General features: G+C 45.3%; 1 protein-coding gene across 1 annotated transcript in view; it reads left to right on the forward strand.

Annotated features, from left to right (window-relative positions):
- Positions 1 to 974: 974 nt before the first annotated feature.
- Positions 975 to 21,342, forward strand: part of T265_00321 (hypothetical protein) — a gene marked incomplete at both ends in the record, with an annotated part of 48,320 nt that continues 27,952 nt past the window's right edge. The window contains 10 exons of the mRNA XM_009164066.1: positions 975 to 1,330; positions 3,620 to 4,322; positions 9,769 to 9,909; positions 12,262 to 12,402; positions 13,598 to 13,921; positions 13,961 to 14,314; positions 15,417 to 15,882; positions 17,948 to 18,417; positions 18,574 to 18,942; positions 20,318 to 20,439. Coding sequence (XP_009162330.1) covers positions 975 to 1,330; positions 3,620 to 4,322; positions 9,769 to 9,909; positions 12,262 to 12,402; positions 13,598 to 13,921; positions 13,961 to 14,314; positions 15,417 to 15,882; positions 17,948 to 18,417; positions 18,574 to 18,942; positions 20,318 to 20,439 — 3,446 coding nt within the window. The remainder of the gene's footprint in view (positions 1,331 to 3,619; positions 4,323 to 9,768; positions 9,910 to 12,261; positions 12,403 to 13,597; positions 13,922 to 13,960; positions 14,315 to 15,416; positions 15,883 to 17,947; positions 18,418 to 18,573; positions 18,943 to 20,317; positions 20,440 to 21,342) is intronic.

Here is a 21,342-nt window from a genome sequence, read left to right on the forward strand (position 1 = left end):
TCCTGTTTGTAGGTCTGTAGCAGGTAGCGTGCATATATGACATTTTTTGGACGGACATATAATTTCCGTAACGTGGCGATTGCAGATTCATAGTCGGTATGATCAGCAATGTGATCGTATACTAACGGATCCACAAAGTGGACGAGAGTTTCAAGTCTGTCGGGTTTAGAAGATTCGACAGTTTTCAGATAGGTTTCGAAGGTACGAAACCAGTTATTCCAGCGTTTTGCTGCATCTGTGGATTTTGGGTCAGCGTCGAAGAACCGAGGTCGTAGTTGCGGGTCCATTGTGTTTTTAGACAAGTAAATTGAGACGTTTAGAAAGTGTCCGAGAACGAGTTAGAACAGAGTCCAGGTTTTCGAGGATGAGCAACGTTTTACTTTTCTAAGAACAAGCGTACATGAGCTGAAATGTACATACAAAAGTTCAGTGCGAGTATATGTGGTAAGTATAAGAATAAGCACACAAAAATCATGACATGGAGTGATAGGTCGAACAATTCGAAGGACGGTTTAGCTGGCCTCCGGCAACATGGCGTGTGGAAATAATGTATACAGGCGAATGGAATGTAAATCTTGATCGCCCTTCAGAAGAAGAAACAAGATACGAAATACCCTTACTGAGACGTGAGAAGGCACCAGGACGGAACGATCTGTATCCAGCCCTCTTCAAAGGAAGTCCCCGTTGGCCTGCCTGACAGAGCTTATTGGTGCTATATAGAACGAAGTGAAAGTGCCTGTAGAATTGGGCATGTCGACAGCTATCTTCAAAGTGGGTACGCGCGCCCTGTGAAAACTACCGTGGTATTAGCTTGTTAGCTGTGGCATCGAAGGTGCTCTCTGACCTTATCCTTCGAAAGTTGACTGAGATCCGTGAAAGCCAAGCTGGGTCCCGTCCTGCAAGAGAATGCATCGATCATATCTTCCACTCTCCGACAGATCCTGGAACAGCGATGCTGATTCCAGCAACCAATAATGGTTGTGCTTCTCGATCTGAAAGCTGGCTTTGACTCTGTGGACCGTCAGGCACGATGGCAGTGTCGGTGGAGCAAGCAAGTCCCCCATAAATTTTTGAGCCTCCTTAAGGCGCTGTGCACCAACTCCCGCGGCCGTGTGAAGGTCTACGGGAAGCTCTCTTGTGAGTTTACCACATCATGTGGTATCAGACAGGACTGTCCTCTTTCACCGTTCCTCTCCAACTTCGTCATTAATACAATCATGGAAGACTCACTATCAGCCTCTAATGCCTGTGGGGTCGAAGTGCCCCCAGGGCGTCCACTCACAGATATCGAGTACCCTGATGACGTAGCTCTTCATGGACCTGACCCGTGGTAATGCAGACAGTGTTAAATGATCCAAATAATTCTGCCTCACGGTTCGGCATGCGCTTCTCACGTGCAAGGTGTGAAGTGCTACTGCAAGACTGAGTGGGCTCGAACCCTAGCCTCATGCTTGCGGATGAGTCGATTGAGGTGGTAGATCATTTTTTTTACCTGGGAAGCTGTATTAATCCCGGCGGTCTCGCCAAAGATGATATTTCTACCCGGATTGGGGAGGTTGTTGACAGCTTATGCGCGAAGGGTCGAGTTGGTAGTGCTTTAGTGCTCTCCGTATTATTGTGTGGACTAGTGGACGGCAGCGAAGCATCAACGTCAACATTGGTTTTGCAGTCTCTGATGATGTTACTGATGATGATATGGGTTAGAAACTTGGCCGCTGCTCACTGGGGACGTCAAAACACCTTCATTATATGTCCATCGATGTCTTTGGAGCATTACCTGGATCTGGTGAGAACTCCGAATCAGTAAAGCTGAGGCATGTCGAGTAGTTTTCAGAATAAACAACTCACCCACGATAGATTAATTGGTCACATAACATAAGTTCCGCTGGCTTGGTCACGTGCTCTGTATTCCACTTACCCAGCTTCCTCGAAAAGCCCTTTTGGTAGGAATGAGGCAAGTGGGGATCAAACAATGACTTGGCAGCAAAGTTTGAGAGCCGTTACCGGGGAACTCAGCTGCGCTGGTCATTGCTGTTTCCCTGAATGGAGACCCCGAGCCGTGACACAATGGTTAGAGACATTGTCAGACGTGGCCCAGTGACGCCCCCAATGGCACTCGTGCATCCAAGCTATTGCCTTCAATACTTAACTCCCTACCCAATCTACCCAATGGAAAGTTCATTGACCCCTGTTTACATACCCATTATAGCAGCCACCGAATTTTCTGATCGGATGGCCCGTGATTCGAACCCGACCTCTTTTTCTCGGCTTCCTTTATCTTGGCTTGGACAGCTTGGCAGTATCCCAGCCTCCGTGCTTCCTTTGGGTGGCCTGACAGTTAGGCACCGGAAGGGTGCTATAGCTGAACGACCATCTCTCTCTCCAAATCATCGCTGAACGAATTTGTGTCAGCTAGAACCACTGTACGCGGTTATTACAGCTGATGATGTAGCTGTATTGGTTGTGGCGAAAGGGTCCGGAGAACTCTGCGCGGAAATCTCAAACGCCAGAATCACGTTTGCTAATTAGCTTCACTTGTGGCGTCAAAAAGCCATATCGTCTGGTAGGAATGACAGTGTGGACCTGGCTGCCATAAGAGCTGTATTGTTGTATGGTTCGGGGACTTGGCCTCTGCTGATAGGTGTTATGAGGTGTCTCCAAGTTTTTGAGAATCGATGTCGCGTCACTTCGGGCAAATGGTGTACGGTAGCGTAGCATCAGTATTTTCGCACTGAAATTATGCTGTCGGTGATAGTGATGATGAATGGATTGGTAACTAGGTAATTAAAGGCCGCGTATTTGGTTGCGTGGTAGGTACTTCAGTCATAAAAACTCAACACTTTCAGCTGCAGTAACTCGGCCATGTGCTGCACATGTCGAAATATTGTCTACCTAGGTTAATGTTGTTCCCCGTGCTTCCATAATGATGCAGACTGTTAGGTGGATAGCGTGTGACTTGAAAAAAGGCATGGAAGGGATTGTAAAGAATTTGGGATTTGTTACTACTGTCTGTTCTCCATGTTTAGGGTAGCTTCATCGTCGCTCGTGTTCTGTTGGAGACAATGCAAGAAATGGCGGTAGTCGATGTTAGTGGCGTCCGTGCAATTGGTTTCTCTCCAGATTGGCTTGATTCAGCGCTTGGGAGTGTAGGCACCTCAGAATAGCCTCCGGGAGGCTGAGACCGGGTCCTCGCCTCATCCACTCTTCTGTATTCACTTTAAGGCTCTAAGGATCGCTAGGTAGACTTTGCAGTTGTACGGCAGTGAAACACCAGTGTTTCTATTTCTGGTGATGATTCTTGGCGAACGAGGGTGTAACCTAGAACCACTGCACTTCGATGCCCGCGTTTAGGCTGAAAACAAGAACAATTCAAAAGTAGCCAGGTCACATGGGAAAATTTTGGGCATCTGTTTAGGTAAATCAAAGCGCTTCATTTTTCTCCTGATAGCCATATGATCTCACGCCATTTACCTTCTCATAAGGATGAGATTAACTGCTTTAAAGGTGTCTGTGCATCATGTGTTCTACATTTCTCTTTTGTAGCTTCCTTTGGAGACTAACACACCAGGCCTGGAAGTTGTTAACTGTAGTCTCACGTTTAGTCGGCTCATTCAATCAGCCTATGTTCGTCCAGCATCGTACCGCCTTCGGCATTTCAACAGGCGGTGTGCATTTGTTCATTCGGACAAGACATTGCTATAATGTACAGTAATGTAACGGATTTCCTTTTTCCTCCAAAGCGCAATCGCTCGGATGAAGACGAAGTATTAGGGGAAGAAGATTTGGTTAAAGTTTGTCCTGTCAAGTGGGAGGAACACAAGGTTGACCTCATAAATCAGGAACTCGACTCCTTGGACGACGCAGATGTTTTTTCTCAAGTGCAATCATGTGTGCATTCAAAAGGCGGTCCAGGAAGCGAACTTTCAGAGAATTGCAGCAAGCCACTAATGCCACCCTTTTCCACGGTGTATCCGCGTTCAGGCTGTTTATCACCTAGATACTGCGTCTATCTTCCATCTAAGGTTGACTTGTCCGTGTCTTCGGATGACAAACAAATGCCTGTCGCCGAACGTCCTATTCAGCCTCTGAGTCAGCGTAATACCATCAACCCGGTAATAGCACAAGATGCACGACTGGAAACCACTGTTCTCGAGCAAATTGCACAGTTGCGTCAGCAAGGCGTTTGGTCTGCTGGACGCCTGCCAAAAGTCATGGAACCTGTACCTGAGTACACCTGGAATGATTGTTTTTTGGAAGAGGTCACGTGGATGGCAGTAGACTTCTGCGAGGAACGCAAATGGAAGATGAACATGGCTCGCAACGTGAGTAATTGTCAAGCTATTTCGTTACTTGATCACCAGATAGTTTTTTTGACCTTTGAACCACTAGACTAAACTAGATCCTTCGTTTATGATGTGAGATTCATTCGAATCATTTGCATGCAATTCGATGTTCACGTAAAAAACAAGTCTGACGGAAACTCGAGCCTATGCCCACCTGATGACGAAATCTGTCGAAAGGTCGACAGGTCGAAAGGCTTTCAGCAGCCTTATTAGTAGCGTGTTATGTCGAGAGGAAATAATTCTCGAATGTAGTGCTTACGGAAACATGAGGTGATCCTGTTCAGTAGTCGTTCGAAAAATATCATAAACTAGAGATTTAGTTGAGTCGCCCATTAACACCTATGTAATTTAAAAATGAGTGCATTCGGTGGGTTGCGTGCAATTTGGTGTTCAAACGGAACATAGGGTTGACGGGAACTCGGAGATTACGGTCACCTGATGTGTCTGGGAAGAACAAAACCAGTAGTAACGACGAGCTTTCAGAAACCCTATAGGTAGTGAGTTATGCTACGGCTACACTACGCAAAAGTTCGTTGACCTTTGATATTGCCTATTTCATAGACTGCTTGGTCGTTTTGGCTAATTGATCTTCCCCTGCTAGAGCGGCACGCAGTGAAATGTGAACAGAGGTCGCCAACTGTGAGTGGATGACAGGGAGACTATAAAGGGACGCTACCTGAATCGTTACATTTTATCCGTGTCTAAGAGTAGGCTTCCAGCCGTTAGACCTCATCATCCAGTTTGATCAGTTGGTCCGGTGGACTAGTCTTGTTTTCAAGGTCGTGCTTTCCATTGCATCTAGCATGTAGTTATGAGTCTAGTGGTGGTTTGTGAAAATCCGCGCACACTTGAGTAGCTTCCTCGTTTACGGACTCCCATGAATGAACCAGGACTCAGAATGTCACCGCTGGAAAAAGTAACTAGAGTGGTGATCTAAGGTCTTAACTTGAGCATTCGGCTGAAAGCATGTAAATTTGTTTTCGAAGTTTACGCAGATTCTGTAGACTGTCAGCGGAGTGCCTCTTCCTTGAGGCTCCCTATCTCTTCTCGTCTCCGATGAATGTCAAGCCCTCGTTAATATCTGTTGCTTTTTACATTCTGTTAAGCAGTTAAGCACCAGTATTTACCGCTGGTATATGATGTTAATGACAGAATGGTAATTTCAGCTTTGTTCAAAACCAGTCTGATTTCATGGAAAGGTTGTTCTAACCATTTTATTATATAAATATTATATATATCGTATATGTATATACACATATTTCATGCATCTTCGAAGCAAGCTTACAAATGTTGGCATTTTCCGTGAATTTGTAGAGGTTTTTGACTTTGTTCATGCAATTGATTTAGTTTATTTGCCATTAACCACGGGTGGACTGGTGGCGAGACGGTTCAAGTTGCTAGAGCGCGAATTTACTGACCGGGAGTTTCGTATTTCGAACCTGATCTTTACCTCTCGACTTACCCTGTCTTGACTTGGGCAACCTGGCAGTATCCAAGCCCTCGTGCAACCTTCGGGTGGCATGGCAGTTAGGCACCGAAAGAGTGCTACAGCTGAGCGATTTCGATTTTACCGCTGGAAGCTCTTACGTTATTTTTACTCACGACCGTTTAACACGTTAGAACTGCAAGCATCAATAAGTACATATTCACACCAATATAAAGTATTGTACGCAGCTATGAAGTGGATTGCAATCACTAGTTCCTCGATGAGCAGTGTCACTACCCCCGATGTATAGGTTATATTTCCATATGATACTTCGCAACGAACCCATCCTTCCAGCACATGTGTAAAAAAATTTCAGGCCTGAATTCACCATTCTACTACAGCACTGCAGCGTTGCAATGCAACAACTCGAAAAAACAGCACCATGCCAAATTGTATCCTCCGGTACTCTCCCTGAAGTGCATGATTTAAGAAGATAGATGTCTTTTTCATCTGAATGTAACCACCGACAGTGTGCACATGACATTCTCGCTCAAACAATTTGAATACCATGGACGTAGGTCATGATTTACCCTTTGTGATGCATGCGATGCTCACTATCATTGTCACTGCACTGGTGCATATACTTCAGCCTGTTTACGTTGTGCGGCTGATGAAAGTGATTGAAGGGCTAACTTCTCATCCTCTTCGGTGTTGAATTGAATTAAGGGGACCCCGTGTCGTAATTTTCGAAGAATGGCCGTGACAGTATCGCACGACCGTTGTTATGTATGCCACCATCATGGCTGCTGGTCATCTCAGAATTAATGTTTCCAAAACCGAAAACTACGGAAGACAGGAAAGATCAGAATTATTTTGTTATTGTTACTAAAGTTTTATTTCCATTACTATATACTATGGTTATTAATCATCGCATGTTGTATTGTGCACAATACAATGAATTATATGATGTTGAACGATATGTATGATCTCATTGTTGATGATCATATGCATGTATGACGTTCCCATTAGACCTGCGGACTCGAGCTAACACGTCCTACTGTCTACACTCCACGAAAGCATTAGCTTGGCAAAACATAGGCCCAGCTGGATGCACTTGGGCATGACACCACTGTTCAGCACCGACGCTTCGCTGCCTACAACAGGGATTTTCTCATTATGTTCGAACAGGCCAAGTCTCAGCCCGCAGTGTGGCTTGATACATACATCCCTTGAGATTCAAGGGGTGCACCATTTTGGTGTCTCAAATTAGCAGTCACAACCCGGGCCTAGCAGGTTCGTACGTTCATCTCATTTGTCACGCTGCGTAAAACACTACAACTTCCAGTGCCTCGCCCTGGATTGTAAGTGGCGTGTTCAATGATTGAATGTCCGGGAACATAACCTTAAACTTTGCGAGTGCACGGTGAATACCAAAGGTCGGGATGACTTTGGTCAGTTCATCCAAAAAGCGCGCTTTATCCTCGTCTTCGAAAACGAGAACGTTATCGTTTGCATATTCCAGATCCACAAGCTTTTCGTCACTGGCTATTTGAACATTAGGGTTTTGCAGACCTTCCAGCGTTCGTCTAATGATTTCATCGATCCCGAAGTTAAACAGGGATGGGGAGAGTGGGCATCCCCGACGGGCACCACTTTGTGTACGGAAGCTTTTGGAGAGCTCGCCTTATACTCCCGCACGTCCGGAAGTCCTGGGAATACAAATAACTTATTATGTTTACAAACTTCCGGGGCATTCCTTGGTGGGCAAACGTGTCAAGCAGGACAGGCCGGTCAACCGAGTCAAGTGCGCCTTGGAAATTCAGGAACACTAGAATTTTGGATCGCTTATACGTATGTCGTTGTTCTAGCACATGACGAAATGTGAAGATTTGCTCAACACAACTACCAGAACGGAATCCCGCTTGCTGCCCTCGAGTCAGTGTTTCACGAGCCACCATGAGGCGACGAAGCACTAGTGACGCCAACAGTTTCGTTACGACCGGGGGCAAGCTGATGCCTCTGTAGTTGCCACACACTATGAGCCCCGTTTTTGAAAATGGGTAGAATCATCGACTCTCTCCAGTTGTCTGGGACAAGCACAAGCACAGGCAAACAGATTGGACAAGCGCTGACTAAGGACTTCACCCCTATCTGAACAATGCGGGTGGGAGGTCGTACAGACCAGGGGCTCGGTGGAGCTTTAGAGTACATATGCAGTCATAAACCTTCGAAGCCGTAGGGGCTTCGACACTCACCGCTCAGGTTTCTAAGTAACCTATAGGCACAAGATTGGTGCCAGCTTGAGGCCATGACAATTGTTTTCGAAGTATTCGGCTCATCGGTCGAGGTGTTCTTCGTTCGAAATGCTCACTTAATTCCGATCGTTGATGGATTTGCTCACACGTAGTTTCCGGGGACGGTTGCACGGATCAACTGAAATAATCTTAAGGCATTCCCGGCTTTCTGGGCCTCTTCCATTTCTTTGGCTTTCTGTGTCCACCACACTTCACGGTCGACCTGCACGCTCACCTTCGCTTGGCGTCTGATAATTCGTCGCATCAAGCTATGTTCGGGGCCGGCTGGGATATTTCTCCGAAATTTAAGCACCGCCACCGTTCGGTTTGATATCCAGTGCTTGAGTGACCCTGGTGGTGCCGTACCACAGGCGAAATTTCCATCACTGTGCAAAGATGTGGCAATTTCGTCCCAGTATGAGTTCGCATCTGATGGTGGAACCTTTGGAGGAGGCAGATTTAATTGGTTGTTCTTCACTTGCACCTGACAGATGAGTTCTATTTTTAGTATCACCTTTTGGCCCGCCTGGAACGTTCCACTTGAGCTTTACATACAGCCCGTTTTCGGCTGCACATAACACGCCTGTACGCGTCAGTGTTCAATAGATTGGCTGATTCGCACTTTCATTGGCTTTCTGGTTTGGCTAAGAGCACCAGGCTCTCAAGCGGCTGTCCACACTTGGGTCCACGGTATTAAGAATACATTAAGAAAACGTGGTCCACAACATGTGCCACCTTTCCCCACTATCCATAATGACAGAATCATTTTTCTACTTCTATTTTCGAAGCTGAGTGTGCTTGCTTTTAATGGTCGGGAACTATTTGAATAAGCGTTTTGTGTCAGTCGTCCTCATCCTTAAGTCCATTTGTGACTTCCCCATTAGAGTATAAGGTGATTCGCACTGGTAATTAACAGGTAGAACGGCTGAATTTACGTTCAAATGAGGTTGAAAGGCCGCGCACAAAGTATGGTTATTCTCATCTGAATCTGTAATTGTAACCGAACAACGACAGTAGTACAGTGCTTCACGTCCACATGAGCGTTGCCACTCGTACTGAACATCATCCTAGCGTCAGACTTAACCCCATTGCTAACAGTTAGTATGTATGCTCTCTAAAGCAACCGCGACTTACGCGCGCGTTACTGTTCTGTTTTTCACGCCCCATCTTTTTACATTTCGATTCATTTTTCTTTCGAACCGGAAGTTTTGCAGCGAAGGCGACCTTGCAAATGGGTTTGGTGAGATTACGGTCGTAATTAGGAAATTTGAAAGTCTGTTAACAGCTACTCCGAGCACTCAGACGATGTGTCTTATCCTGCCGCTTTGAATCGGTTCTGATTCAGCATCCATTTCAAGCGTCCCGACGAAGCTTCTCATAAAAAAATGAGAAGGTGAAGGTTTTGCGAAATCTGCGTTCCACGTGTGGTGCGGTGTGGATTACCGCGTTACACTACTCACTGCTACGTATAGCTGTATAGCTGTATAGCTGTATAGCTGTATAGCTTATTTGCGGTCAGATAGTGCGGCGTTTAAGTGGTGCTGTCGATTTCAACCGAGCCTAGTAATGCGGATTAATTGGCTCAGTTTGAATGTGTAGCGGAACCTTCTTGACCACTGCTATACGTGATTTGACCGTGTGTATTTCATATGCCATTTACCGCTGCTTTTTCTGAATTGCTTTTCGTTGTTTCTTGTCGATACAGTTAGCTGAAGCTGCTCGGAATTATCTAGTCCTTCGCCTAGAATGGAATCGCCAATGCCAGTTGGCTGAGGAACTGTGTCGTAAGCGCAATGCCGCCTACGTTGCAACTATTGTTCGGGATTGGTGGAGACATGTTAATGAGGTATGTGTCTGGTGATTGAGTTAGCGGCTTAGTGCCTATAATCTTCCCTTGATTGGTTGTTCCCCCAGACTGAAGATCTGTCACAGTCCCTCCTTAGTGACTCATTGCCCAAAGTTTGAGCTTTTGAATTTCGTTCAGAATATTATTGATTTGGGTACTATTTAACAACTGTACAGAACATCCAAATCACGATGTCGTATTGCTTGTGCAGCCCCTCTTAGACGATGCAGACTGTCGAGTTTCTTGCTGTCTAACGAACACCATATGAGGGACATATGGACCAGGATCTAGGTTTGAACAGTAAAACGCCCATCTGTTTTCTTCCAATGATGGTTGTTAGTAATCCCTCGCCAATTTGCACTAAGTGTTTCTCGTTGTATACCCCTCATCTAAAAACAAACTGGCTTCACGGATATCCCACCGGGGGTTGTTGGGGTTTTGTTGGGATTTGTTACAGGCTACGCCTCACTTCGAACTAGTACAGTACTTCGACCCTCCTGATTGTAGGGTGTATGTTCAGTGTTCAACTTCTAAAGAGCCGCCTATATCTCACCCTTCTCATTATTGACCTTTCATCTTTAGTTCACTCATTTTCAAATGTAGCCGTATCCTCATTGTGAAATGCCCATGTCATCACTCCAAGCGACGATGTAGAAGTGACTTAATGCACTACCAAGTTCTCAGTAGGTTGTAATTTAGCTTTTGGAACGGCTTAATTAAGCGACCTTCACAGCTTCAGCCTTGGACAAGGTTTTGTGTGATGGACCATTGTTTCAAGATGTTGGCGGACTGTAAGTGCCGATTTTGCATAATTTTTATCTAGTTTATTGCTTACTGCCTTATCACGTGTCCATTCTATTAGCAGTCACCTGGGATACGAAAGACCTGATGCTGGGTTATCGTTTATCTCAGATCGCCTCATTTAATTTTTATTCCATATGGTCTCAGATGATCTCATGACAAGCTACAACGGTAATAACCTGTTCCAAGTAAGTTCGGGTCAATTCGGACAGTTCCTAGGATATTGCACATGTTTAATAAGAGACGGACGTGATCTCATGTGTGTTAGACGGTATGCAAAATTGAGGAATTTCTCAGACAACTCATTGTAGAGTGCCATCATCCAGTAGCTACCGTGTCATCACTTCAATGTTTTTTTTACCAACTTAAAAATCCTTGCGTTGTTTTGCTGTAGAGCTTGGAATTCGCTTTACATACAGCCCGTTTTCGGCTGCACATAACACGCCTGTACGCGTCAGTGTTCAATAGATTGGCTGATTCGCACTTTCATTGGCTTTCTGGTTTGGCTAAGAGCACCAGGCTCTCAAGCGGCTGTCCACACTTGGGTCCACGGTATTAAGAATACATTAAGAAAACGTGGTCCACAACATGTGCCACCTTTCCCCACTATCCATAATGACAGAATCATTTTTCTACTTCTATTTTCGAAGCTGAGTGTGCTTGCTTTTAATGGTCGGGAACTATTTGAATAAGCGTTTTGTGTCAGTCGTCCTCATCCTTAAGTCCATTTGTGACTTCCCCATTAGAGTATAAGGTGATTCGCACTGGTAATTAACAGGTAGAACGGCTGAATTTACGTTCAAATGAGGTTGAAAGGCCGCGCACAAAGTATGGTTATTCTCATCTGAATCTGTAATTGTAACCGAACAACGACAGTAGTACAGTGCTTCACGTCCACATGAGCGTTGCCACTCGTACTGAACATCATCCTAGCGTCAGACTTAACCCCATTGCTAACAGTTAGTATGTATGCTCTCTAAAGCAACCGCGACTTACGCGCGCGTTACTGTTCTGTTTTTCACGCCCCATCTTTTTACATTTCGATTCATTTTTCTTTCGAACCGGAAGTTTTGCAGCGAAGGCGACCTTGCAAATGGGTTTGGTGAGATTACGGTCGTAATTAGGAAATTTGAAAGTCTGTTAACAGCTACTCCGAGCACTCAGACGATGTGTCTTATCCTGCCGCTTTGAATCGGTTCTGATTCAGCATCCATTTCAAGCGTCCCGACGAAGCTTCTCATAAAAAAATGAGAAGGTGAAGGTTTTGCGAAATCTGCGTTCCACGTGTGGTGCGGTGTGGATTACCGCGTTACACTACTCACTGCTACGTATAGCTGTATAGCTGTATAGCTTATTTGCGGTCAGATAGTGCGGCGTTTAAGTGGTGCTGTCGATTTCAACCGAGCCTAGTAATGCGGATTAATTGGCTCAGTTTGAATGTGTAGCGGAACCTTCTTGACCACTGCTATACGTGATTTGACCGTGTGTATTTCATATGCCATTTACCGCTGCTTTTTCTGAATTGCTTTTCGTTGTTTCTTGTCGATACAGTTAGCTGAAGCTGCTCGGAATTATCTAGTCCTTCGCCTAGAATGGAATCGCCAATGCCAGTTGGCTGAGGAACTGTGTCGTAAGCGCAATGCCGCCTACGTTGCAACTATTGTTCGGGATTGGTGGAGACATGTTAATGAGGTATGTGTCTGGTGATTGAGTTAGCGGCTTAGTGCCTATAATCTTCCCTTGATTGGTTGTTCCCCCAGACTGAAGATCTGTCACAGTCCCTCCTTAGTGACTCATTGCCCAAAGTTTGAGCTTTTGAATTTCGTTCAGAATATTATTGATTTGGGTACTATTTAACAACTGTACAGAACATCCAAATCACGATGTCGTATTGCTTGTGCAGCCCCTCTTAGACGATGCAGACTGTCGAGTTTCTTGCTGTCTAACGAACACCATATGAGGGACATATGGACCAGGATCTAGGTTTGAACAGTAAAACGCCCATCTGTTTTCTTCCAATGATGGTTGTTAGTAATCCCTCGCCAATTTGCACTAAGTGTTTCTCGTTGTATACCCCTCATCTAAAAACAAACTGGCTTCACGGATATCCCACCGGGGGTTGTTGGGGTTTTGTTGGGATTTGTTACAGGCTACGCCTCACTTCGAACTAGTACAGTACTTCGACCCTCCTGATTGTAGGGTGTATGTTCAGTGTTCAACTTCTAAAGAGCCGCCTATATCTCACCCTTCTCATTATTGACCTTTCATCTTTAGTTCACTCATTTTCAAATGTAGCCGTATCCTCATTGTGAAATGCCCATGTCATCACTCCAAGCGACGATGTAGAAGTGACTTAATGCACTACCAAGTTCTCAGTAGGTTGTAATTTAGCTTTTGGAACGGCTTAATTAAGCGACCTTCACAGCTTCAGCCTTGGACAAGGTTTTGTGTGATGGACCATTGTTTCAAGATGTTGGCGGACTGTAAGTGCCGATTTTGCATAATTTTTATCTAGTTTATTGCTTACTGCCTTATCACGTGTCCATTCTATTAGCAGTCACCTGGGATACGAAAGACCTGATGCTGGGTTATCGTTTATCTCAGATCGCCTCATTTAATTTTTATTCCATATGGTCTCAGATGATCTCATGACAAGCTACAACGGTAATAACCTGTTCCAAGTAAGTTCGGGTCAATTCGGACAGTTCCTAGGATATTGCACATGTTTAATAAGAGACGGACGTGATCTCATGTGTGTTAGACGGTATGCAAAATTGAGGAATTTCTCAGACAACTCATTGTAGAGTGCCATCATCCAGTAGCTACCGTGTCATCACTTCAATGTTTTTTTTACCAACTTAAAAATCCTTGCGTTGTTTTGCTGTAGAGCTTGGAATTCCTGAGGGAAAGTGCGAACCGTCAGCATTCTGCGCAGCTCTCGAAACTAAATAAATTGGCGCTCACCACATGTTCAGATCTCGGACCATCATGGGTTGCTCGGGTTCCATACGAAGTCTCACCTTTCTTTGAATGGCCACGGTCTTCGAGCCCTGATTTTAAAGCCTTACGAAGTGACGGGGATTCGCATGACAGTGACTGGCTTCCTGGTCCTCACAGCAGCGAGTCTGACTCTGATGAACCTCACAGCCGGTCAACGAGCAGCAGCCGCGCCGCAAGCTTTGTTGATGACAGCGATGCCAGTGTTTTCGGGGTAAGTGAATTTCAACCAACCTACTTCCTCAAGCAACAGCATGAAGAATCCACGTTTCGCGAGCGGAGGTCTGACGGTCGAACCCTGAGGACAACTGATCCGATGACGTCTACGCTGAAACTAGAAGCAGTTCACCAACAAGAACAGATAGCGCAGAATAACACAGTGCTTAAATCCCAAGAGGACAGCCTTAATGCCTCACCTGTTGTGGAGCGTACGGAACTTGAGGCTCTGATCTTGGAAGCTGCTCTCCCTCTCCATCAGTTACTTTCGGCTCGCAATCAACTACAACGTTTGGAAGATGACATGGGCCGATCCACTGCGTCACCCGGAATTCAATTGTCTTCTAAACCAATGAGCCCGGAATCTTTCTTTGCAGATGCCGAATCTGACGTAAGTGGAGACATGGTTCTACCGCGTCTTCACTTTTATGCTACCCTACTCAAATGTGCTTTTTTACTAGTGCCGATGAAATCATACTGTCCTCTAATAATACGGGACGGTACTGACAGCGTTTTTCGGAGGTTTATTTGAAAGTGAGTAAATGCGAACCATTTTTCAACTTACCGAACCGCCTGTTTTTCCTAGGAAATATCGTCACTTAATGTCTCTTAATTTCACTCAATATGTATAATGCTTGTGGTATCTACCGACTTGAACAATTTTACGAAGATTTTAAACATTGCGCCATTTAATTTATGAATTTATGATTTATCTGCGGCAAACCCTGTAGGATGGCGATTTGTGCTGGTACCGTGATAATTCATTTCTGTAATTGTTCACCAGTTCTCCACCTCATTTTCAAGGGCTAATTTGAAAACTGATCGCAACCACACAATAGCGACCTTTGATCATAGTATCCCAATATTGGGCTGCTTTCCTGTTGTACCAGAGCGAAAAGAGCATGGCGCTCCAATCCCGCTTGGTGCCGCTCCACATATTGTCCTTTTTTCAGAAGTTACTTTGATTGTCGGGTGCACAAAATGAGACAGTTGTTGAAGCAAACAGTTTTTTTGTTATGCAAACGCTACTCCTACACTGTTCCTTTAAGCTAGCAGAAACACGCCTGTTTTTTCGTCTTAGCGATTGGCGCAACGGTGTGTAAAAATGACTTCGAAAACGTATCTGCCTTCAGTTGACTGACTGTTCTCTGTGACCGGGAAGGTATCGTATGTGCGAGGCTACTATTGCTGAAAGACGTATCTGTTCTGTTACCGGGGCTCTCAGATGATCCTCTCGGTACACTTACACCCAGTCAACAACAATCGAATAGTCATTACCGGATTCGACCGCTGTCTCAGACTCGGATTACTCTTCACAAGTGTACACCTACACCACTGACTCTCTTCACCTAGTTAATTTGTCACATGCTTCTTCTGAACATTTAGTTTGGATCGAGTTTGCCGATTTTCGTAACTGTTCTAACGATTATTTGCAGCTTCACTGAAGTTTACTCTGGTTGCTAAACTCCCATCAACCGGACTTCCCTTTTTAGGACGAAAATTCGGAAGTAGTCCTGTTGAAAACTGACGCTGAGAACTCCCTTGACGGTATTTTACCTCCTGGCTACCTGGATTCTGATAAGCATATAATCCCGGGTGAACACAACGGTGCATCCCATCATAGTATGATGGACACTCATAATGACCATCCCAATGATCTAGCTGACTCACAGAATGGGGGCATCTCGGAGACTGATTGTGTCAACGATCTACTGGAAGACGAAGATTATCGAAAGACCAAACCGCAGGACAACTCTACGGGACCCGTTGACTCGCCTTGGAATGATGTCCAAACTCCTCTGACCAGAATAACTAATCCGAACGAGCTACGCTGGGCGGCACTCCAACTTTCCCCATTGTTGAAGCCCAACGTAAATTCGTGTTCCTCTTCTTCGGCCCTTCTAGCAACGGCATACAGCCCGGCATTTCGTGTTCGATTCCTTCCATCCACCAGTGTCGGTATGTCTTCCTTTCCAGTTTGCTCTCGTTTCCGTGAATGTCTCATCAGTTTACGACCAACCGCCTTTAATGTCGTTTGGTGGACACAATGATCCATACTTTGGTCGTTCATATGTTCAACATGTTTTTTCTCTCTGAATTAGTGTCCGTATTTGTGAACAAGCGCCTATTTATTCAGTAGTCATTTTTGGGGATGTGCTGCCATCCTATAGGAATAAGGTGTAATCACCTTTATATTTATCTCACTGACAGCCTAAATGAGGGACAGGCCCTACTTTGGGACGGGCTGCACTGAATGGCACGTTTGGCAAAAGGCATATGCTTTTGTTTCTTAACTCGGCGGTACTTGAGTTGACATTCGAATTAGGGCGCGTAAACCATTTTGCAACACCTTGTCATCGGTAGATTTGTGGTCTACAAACTGGTACGCTGTAGATTCGCCAACTCATTTAACTATGCGAGTCTCCCCCAAAGAAACCCCCCTTAGATTGGTTCCCCTCCGTTGATACGCCACAGCAACCTTGCTTGTCAGCTATGACTTGTTTCTTATTCCCTCATAAGGGAAGCCATCATATAGTCCTGATATCTCCTTTAACAGTGATATCCTGTTTTGGGGGAAGGGCTGTATCTGTCAGGTTCCCTCGAGTTCTCAGAGGTTTTGGAGTAAATTGTAAGTAATAAATAGCTGCAGAACGGAAACCGTACTCCATTATTAGCATGGTTCTCCGAACTAGTCTTAGGATATGTCGAGTGACAATAGCTTTAATACATACCAATCAGCAACGAAGTACCACTGAAGGATGGAAAGCCCTTCGCTGCGAAGTTATTTGTTAGCAAACACGAGCCAAGCACTTACGAGCCATTAGACACGAAAGTAAACACCTCATCTGCGCAGGTTTTGAAAAATGGACATTCTCAGGCGCCTTGTTGAACTTCCTTGGACGTTCACCGAATACTAATTGATAGTGGACTGCAAAGCGGTTCCATATTTTCCGTGGTAACCTTCACCTTCCATCGAATGTGGGGGCGGAGCTTGGACATGAGACCCTAGACTACTCACATGCATCATCAGTATTATACGCTGTCACACCGTTAGCAATACCTGTGTTGTTGATACACCAATCAACCGAGATTAGTAAACTTTCCGTTTTCACTAATTGCCCTAGCATAGGTAATGCAGGTTCTCTAAGGGGTTTTCGTGTAAGTTGCAGGATAGCATACTCTTCAGCCATCAAATTCACGGTATTTTATCTCAGCTGAACCAAAGTCTGAAGGCTACGCAGCTGGCCCCTGGATGATGTGAACTTGTTTTTGCCTTCTGTTCTCACTTAACGAGAGCTTGCACGTGCACTGGTTCCCCGTTTACTCAAGCATATACTATGAGAATTCTTAGGGCTTTTCCAGCCCATGCTGCTTCTGATGCCAGTGTAACTGGTGCATCCGCGCTCAAAATTCGAATCAGTCCATCACTAGGCTGTATTTATTTCACCTGGCACTTTACTGCATTTAGCCAGTGGATACAATCTATGTTCCCCGGATTTCTCGATGCTACCGTAGGCAGATTATCCGGTTGGGTCCTGATGCAGGTCCATGTGGTTCAAATAGCTCTTCTGTCCCAAATAGATATCAAAGTGTGAATAGATTATCTCGCATTGCGTGTCTGCATTCGTTTCGTTCAGCACCCTCACGAGTCGCGTGTTCCGTCAAGAAAGGTCATTCCGTTTTTTCCCGATTTTACATCGAAGGAGACAATTCCTCCTAGTGATTCGGATAATGCAGGTAAGGCGGACGGAGGTAAACTTCGTCGCAACCATCAGACTGCCCACGTCGACTTGTTACCACGTTGTTTTCCGTAGTTTATACGCTTGTTGAGCATATAAAATTTAATCAGCTCGTACTCCGTTTAGGCGTACTTTCAATAAGTTGTTTCCCACTCCACTGGGTTTCAGTAAAATTTGGTACGACAGAGCCTGTGCAAGGCATGACAAGTTTGTTTCTACCATTTCCATGCTATTTCTTGGGTTACAAATATCAGATTCCTGATAGTCCTCCATGACTATTTCAGGTTCAATCGTAACTTGGCTGCGCCATGCTGTTTCCCGAGGAGTTCCTGGACTTCTATTATCGCAAAGTGCAATCTCTGGTGACGCGGAATTGGCCGTCGCAGCCCATTTGGGTCAACTTCTCGTTCCTGTTGCTCACTCTTTCGATTCATTCTGGCCGGGATGCTTACCAAAGCAGGTTTCATTGAACGAGACTGGGGACTGGGGTCCGCATCTGATTGTAGCTCCTCGTTTATGCATTCCGGTTTGGCGAACTCGCCTCTCTAACTGGTGTCCTGGTCTTCGAATAACCTGTTTGGGTGTGGGTGCATGTGGAACAACTGCCGGAGGTGAACCATCTGGAACAGGTCGACGTTTACGATCTTCCGTTGTTCGGGGCGCTGTTAATGTCTGCATAACAAGTTATGCGGCCATTCTCGCTCGTCCCAGTCGGTATTCGCGTATTCGTTGGCATGTTGTGGTGTTAGATCAGGTGAGTCTTCCGATCATTGCATTTACGGACGCACATACGATCACTCGGCATCCATATGATGAATCCTACTGGGAATCAAACCCATAGTGTATTGTCTAAGGGGATTTGTCGCACTATACTGCATAACCCGAATGATTTCCTCCCATCTTTTGCTAGGTGCATCACCTGTTTTCGTGCAAGAATTCTGCAGTTTCATCCCAATCTATGGAACCGACACTCAATCAAACTAGCCATCAGTCAGATCGTACATCGTCCGTTGCTTCCGGTTCTTTGGATACCCTTATTTCAGAGTTACGCTACAGCGGACATCGGCTGCTGATCAGCTCGGCCACGGATCTCCTGTCTTCTGCATGTGGATTTCGGTTGTTTGAATTAAGCCGACTCCTGATGTCTCAGTGTGCAACAGACTCTGAAGAGCATAAACTGTGGACTGCTGAGCTGTTCAGTGCGGTAGAAGGGGTTGCACAAAATCCCGATAATCAGCCCATAAAAAGAGAGCGACCGTCCAAGAAACAGCTGATCAAAGTGAGCTTTATTGACGCTTATGCATCCCTTGCCAGAACTGCATTGTTGACTTGTGTTTCAAGCTTCGCAGGTAACTGAATAAAACAATGCATGTGCATGCTAAGATTTCACCTGCGCAAATTGTCGAAAAACAATTGAGAAGTACAGAAATGGCTACCACTACTAGCTTACTAAAAACTGACATTGGTTAAGTCGCATGGGACTGAAAGTAAATGTGGTCATATAGCCGTAACAATCGTCTTCTTGTTGCATACCTGAAAATTTCCGAACGGTAATTTCCGGCCAGTTCGCATTGTTCAGTCACCCGCTCAGTTCGTGTTATCGGAATGCAATCGCGTAAGCTTCGCTCGACAGACTGGTCATTTAATTGTTCTGCGAAGTGTGTTTAGGTTAACACCGGTTTCGTTTTACTGTTAGGCGGGGTTACTGAACGTTAGATTATCATTGAGAATCTACCACTGATGTGATCGACTTTGTGGTATTGAAACGCACTGATTCCATATGATGTGTGTGCACTTCTCTATCCTGTAACGTCATTGGGGAAGTTACATAACTGCGCCAGCCCTTGCGTGATATGTGCTGCGGCATAATGGAGGGTGATAGAACAAGCACAGAAGCGGCTTATACTCCGATGTTTTAAGGGCAGCAATCAGATCGCCGGAATAGTCCATCGGCTAAGTGTTTGGTAGTGCTTGATGTGTTCTATTGATGTCACTTTATCCGTATATGTTGCGTGTTGCCTTGTGTAATACTTGTGGGGCCGAGATTGCTTAGTGGTTAGAGCGCGATTGTACTGACCGTAACGTCCGTGATTCGAACCCGACTTCTGCCTCTCGATTTCCCCTGTCTAGGTTTGGGCAACCTGGCAGTATACAATCTCTCGTGCCTCCTTCGGGTGACATGGCAGCTAGGCACCGAAAGGGTGCTACAGCTGAACGATTTTTTTATCAAACATGTTACCTCACGGTCGGACGATCCTTGCCTGAAGATGGTCTTTGTAAGAATGCTTCTTATTTACTTCAATGGAAGGTAGACTGGGGAACTGGGGGTGGTCATATGCAGGTTTTTATAGGCTGGATGACTGAAAATCCAACATGCTGGCCCGGATTCTCTGTGATCTCCCTCCGTGTGGGATGTTTCCTCGTGGTCGTTTCCGGCAGTTTTCGTAGCTAGCGAAATCTATTTTTCCACTCGAGCGCAATAATCACATTCTGCTACCGTGATTGTCGACGGTGTATGACAGCAACTTTCAGTGTGAACTGAAACGTTAGGATGAGACGAAGCACGTATTTATATTTTTACATAGCATTGTTAAATTATTTTTTGGATGTTGTGCTCATTGGCTGGCATTGTTATGGCTTCCTTTTATGTACAGTTTTTGGAGCCATTCGTCCTGCGCTTAGAGGAAGAGTACGAGTCTGGTGACGAAAAGGTTGTTCACTGTCCAATGACTGCTGCTCAGCGCAAGGTGCACGATGCGATTATGTCGTCCAAGGTGTAAGTTTACTTGTAAACCGAATACTCGGATACCTCCCTTTGAAACAATCTACTCGTTTGACGAATTTGAAGAGTGTTAATTTACAATAGTCCGAACCAATTTCACTGTTCAGTTTACTGGGGCTATAGCGGTAACGAAATGAAATTGTATAGGCACTGGGCTTCTTGCGAACGGTATCCTGCTAGTTTGGAAACGGCTATCCAGCCGTGCAACATTGAGTTCGCTCATTTTTGTCATCTTATTTCCCCCATCACCGTTCGCATCCAGTTGTCATCTCCAGGTAGTCGGGCAGGCGAAAATGTAATGGGGAATCAATGAATAAATTATTGCACTATGTAGGCGAGGCAACTCTTCTGTGACCCATAGACCCAACTGTCGAAATGTAGCAATAGCTCTCAAATTCTCTCACTACGTGAGCGTCTTTACTGGTTCCCTCACTGTCATGTCAATGAGTGTGTATCTCCGTGTGTGTATCAATGAGAACCGCTCTACACGTCGTGTGCATCTAGTTAGTGAAAATTCACCTGTCCCCGACATATTTCGAGTATATGGCGAATCGACTTCCATGACATTGATTGTCGTCGCACATGCGCGGCTGATAGGCGTACCAGGGCAACATCAATTCATATCGTTTAGATCGTTTCAGATGATTTAATTTTTGTGATGGCCAATTAGATCCGAAAATGAACCGAAGACGCTTGTTTGATTTCTATAAAGTTCTTTGTGTGTTCAGCCAGGCTTGTTGATCAACTTGCTTCAATGATCAGAACTTGTAAACAACAATCTCCAGAGTTGTACTGAGATCGCTCATTAGGCTGCCGTGTGTTTGCGCTTCGGCTGTGTTGACTTAGGAAATTTTTATTGCTGGTACGAGGTCTCCGTAGTAGCGAATACCTGTCGGA

This window comes from Opisthorchis viverrini, assembly GCF_000715545.1.
Source record: "Opisthorchis viverrini unplaced genomic scaffold opera_v5_3, whole genome shotgun sequence".
In the NCBI taxonomy this organism is placed as follows: Eukaryota; Metazoa; Platyhelminthes; class Trematoda; order Opisthorchiida; family Opisthorchiidae; genus Opisthorchis; species Opisthorchis viverrini.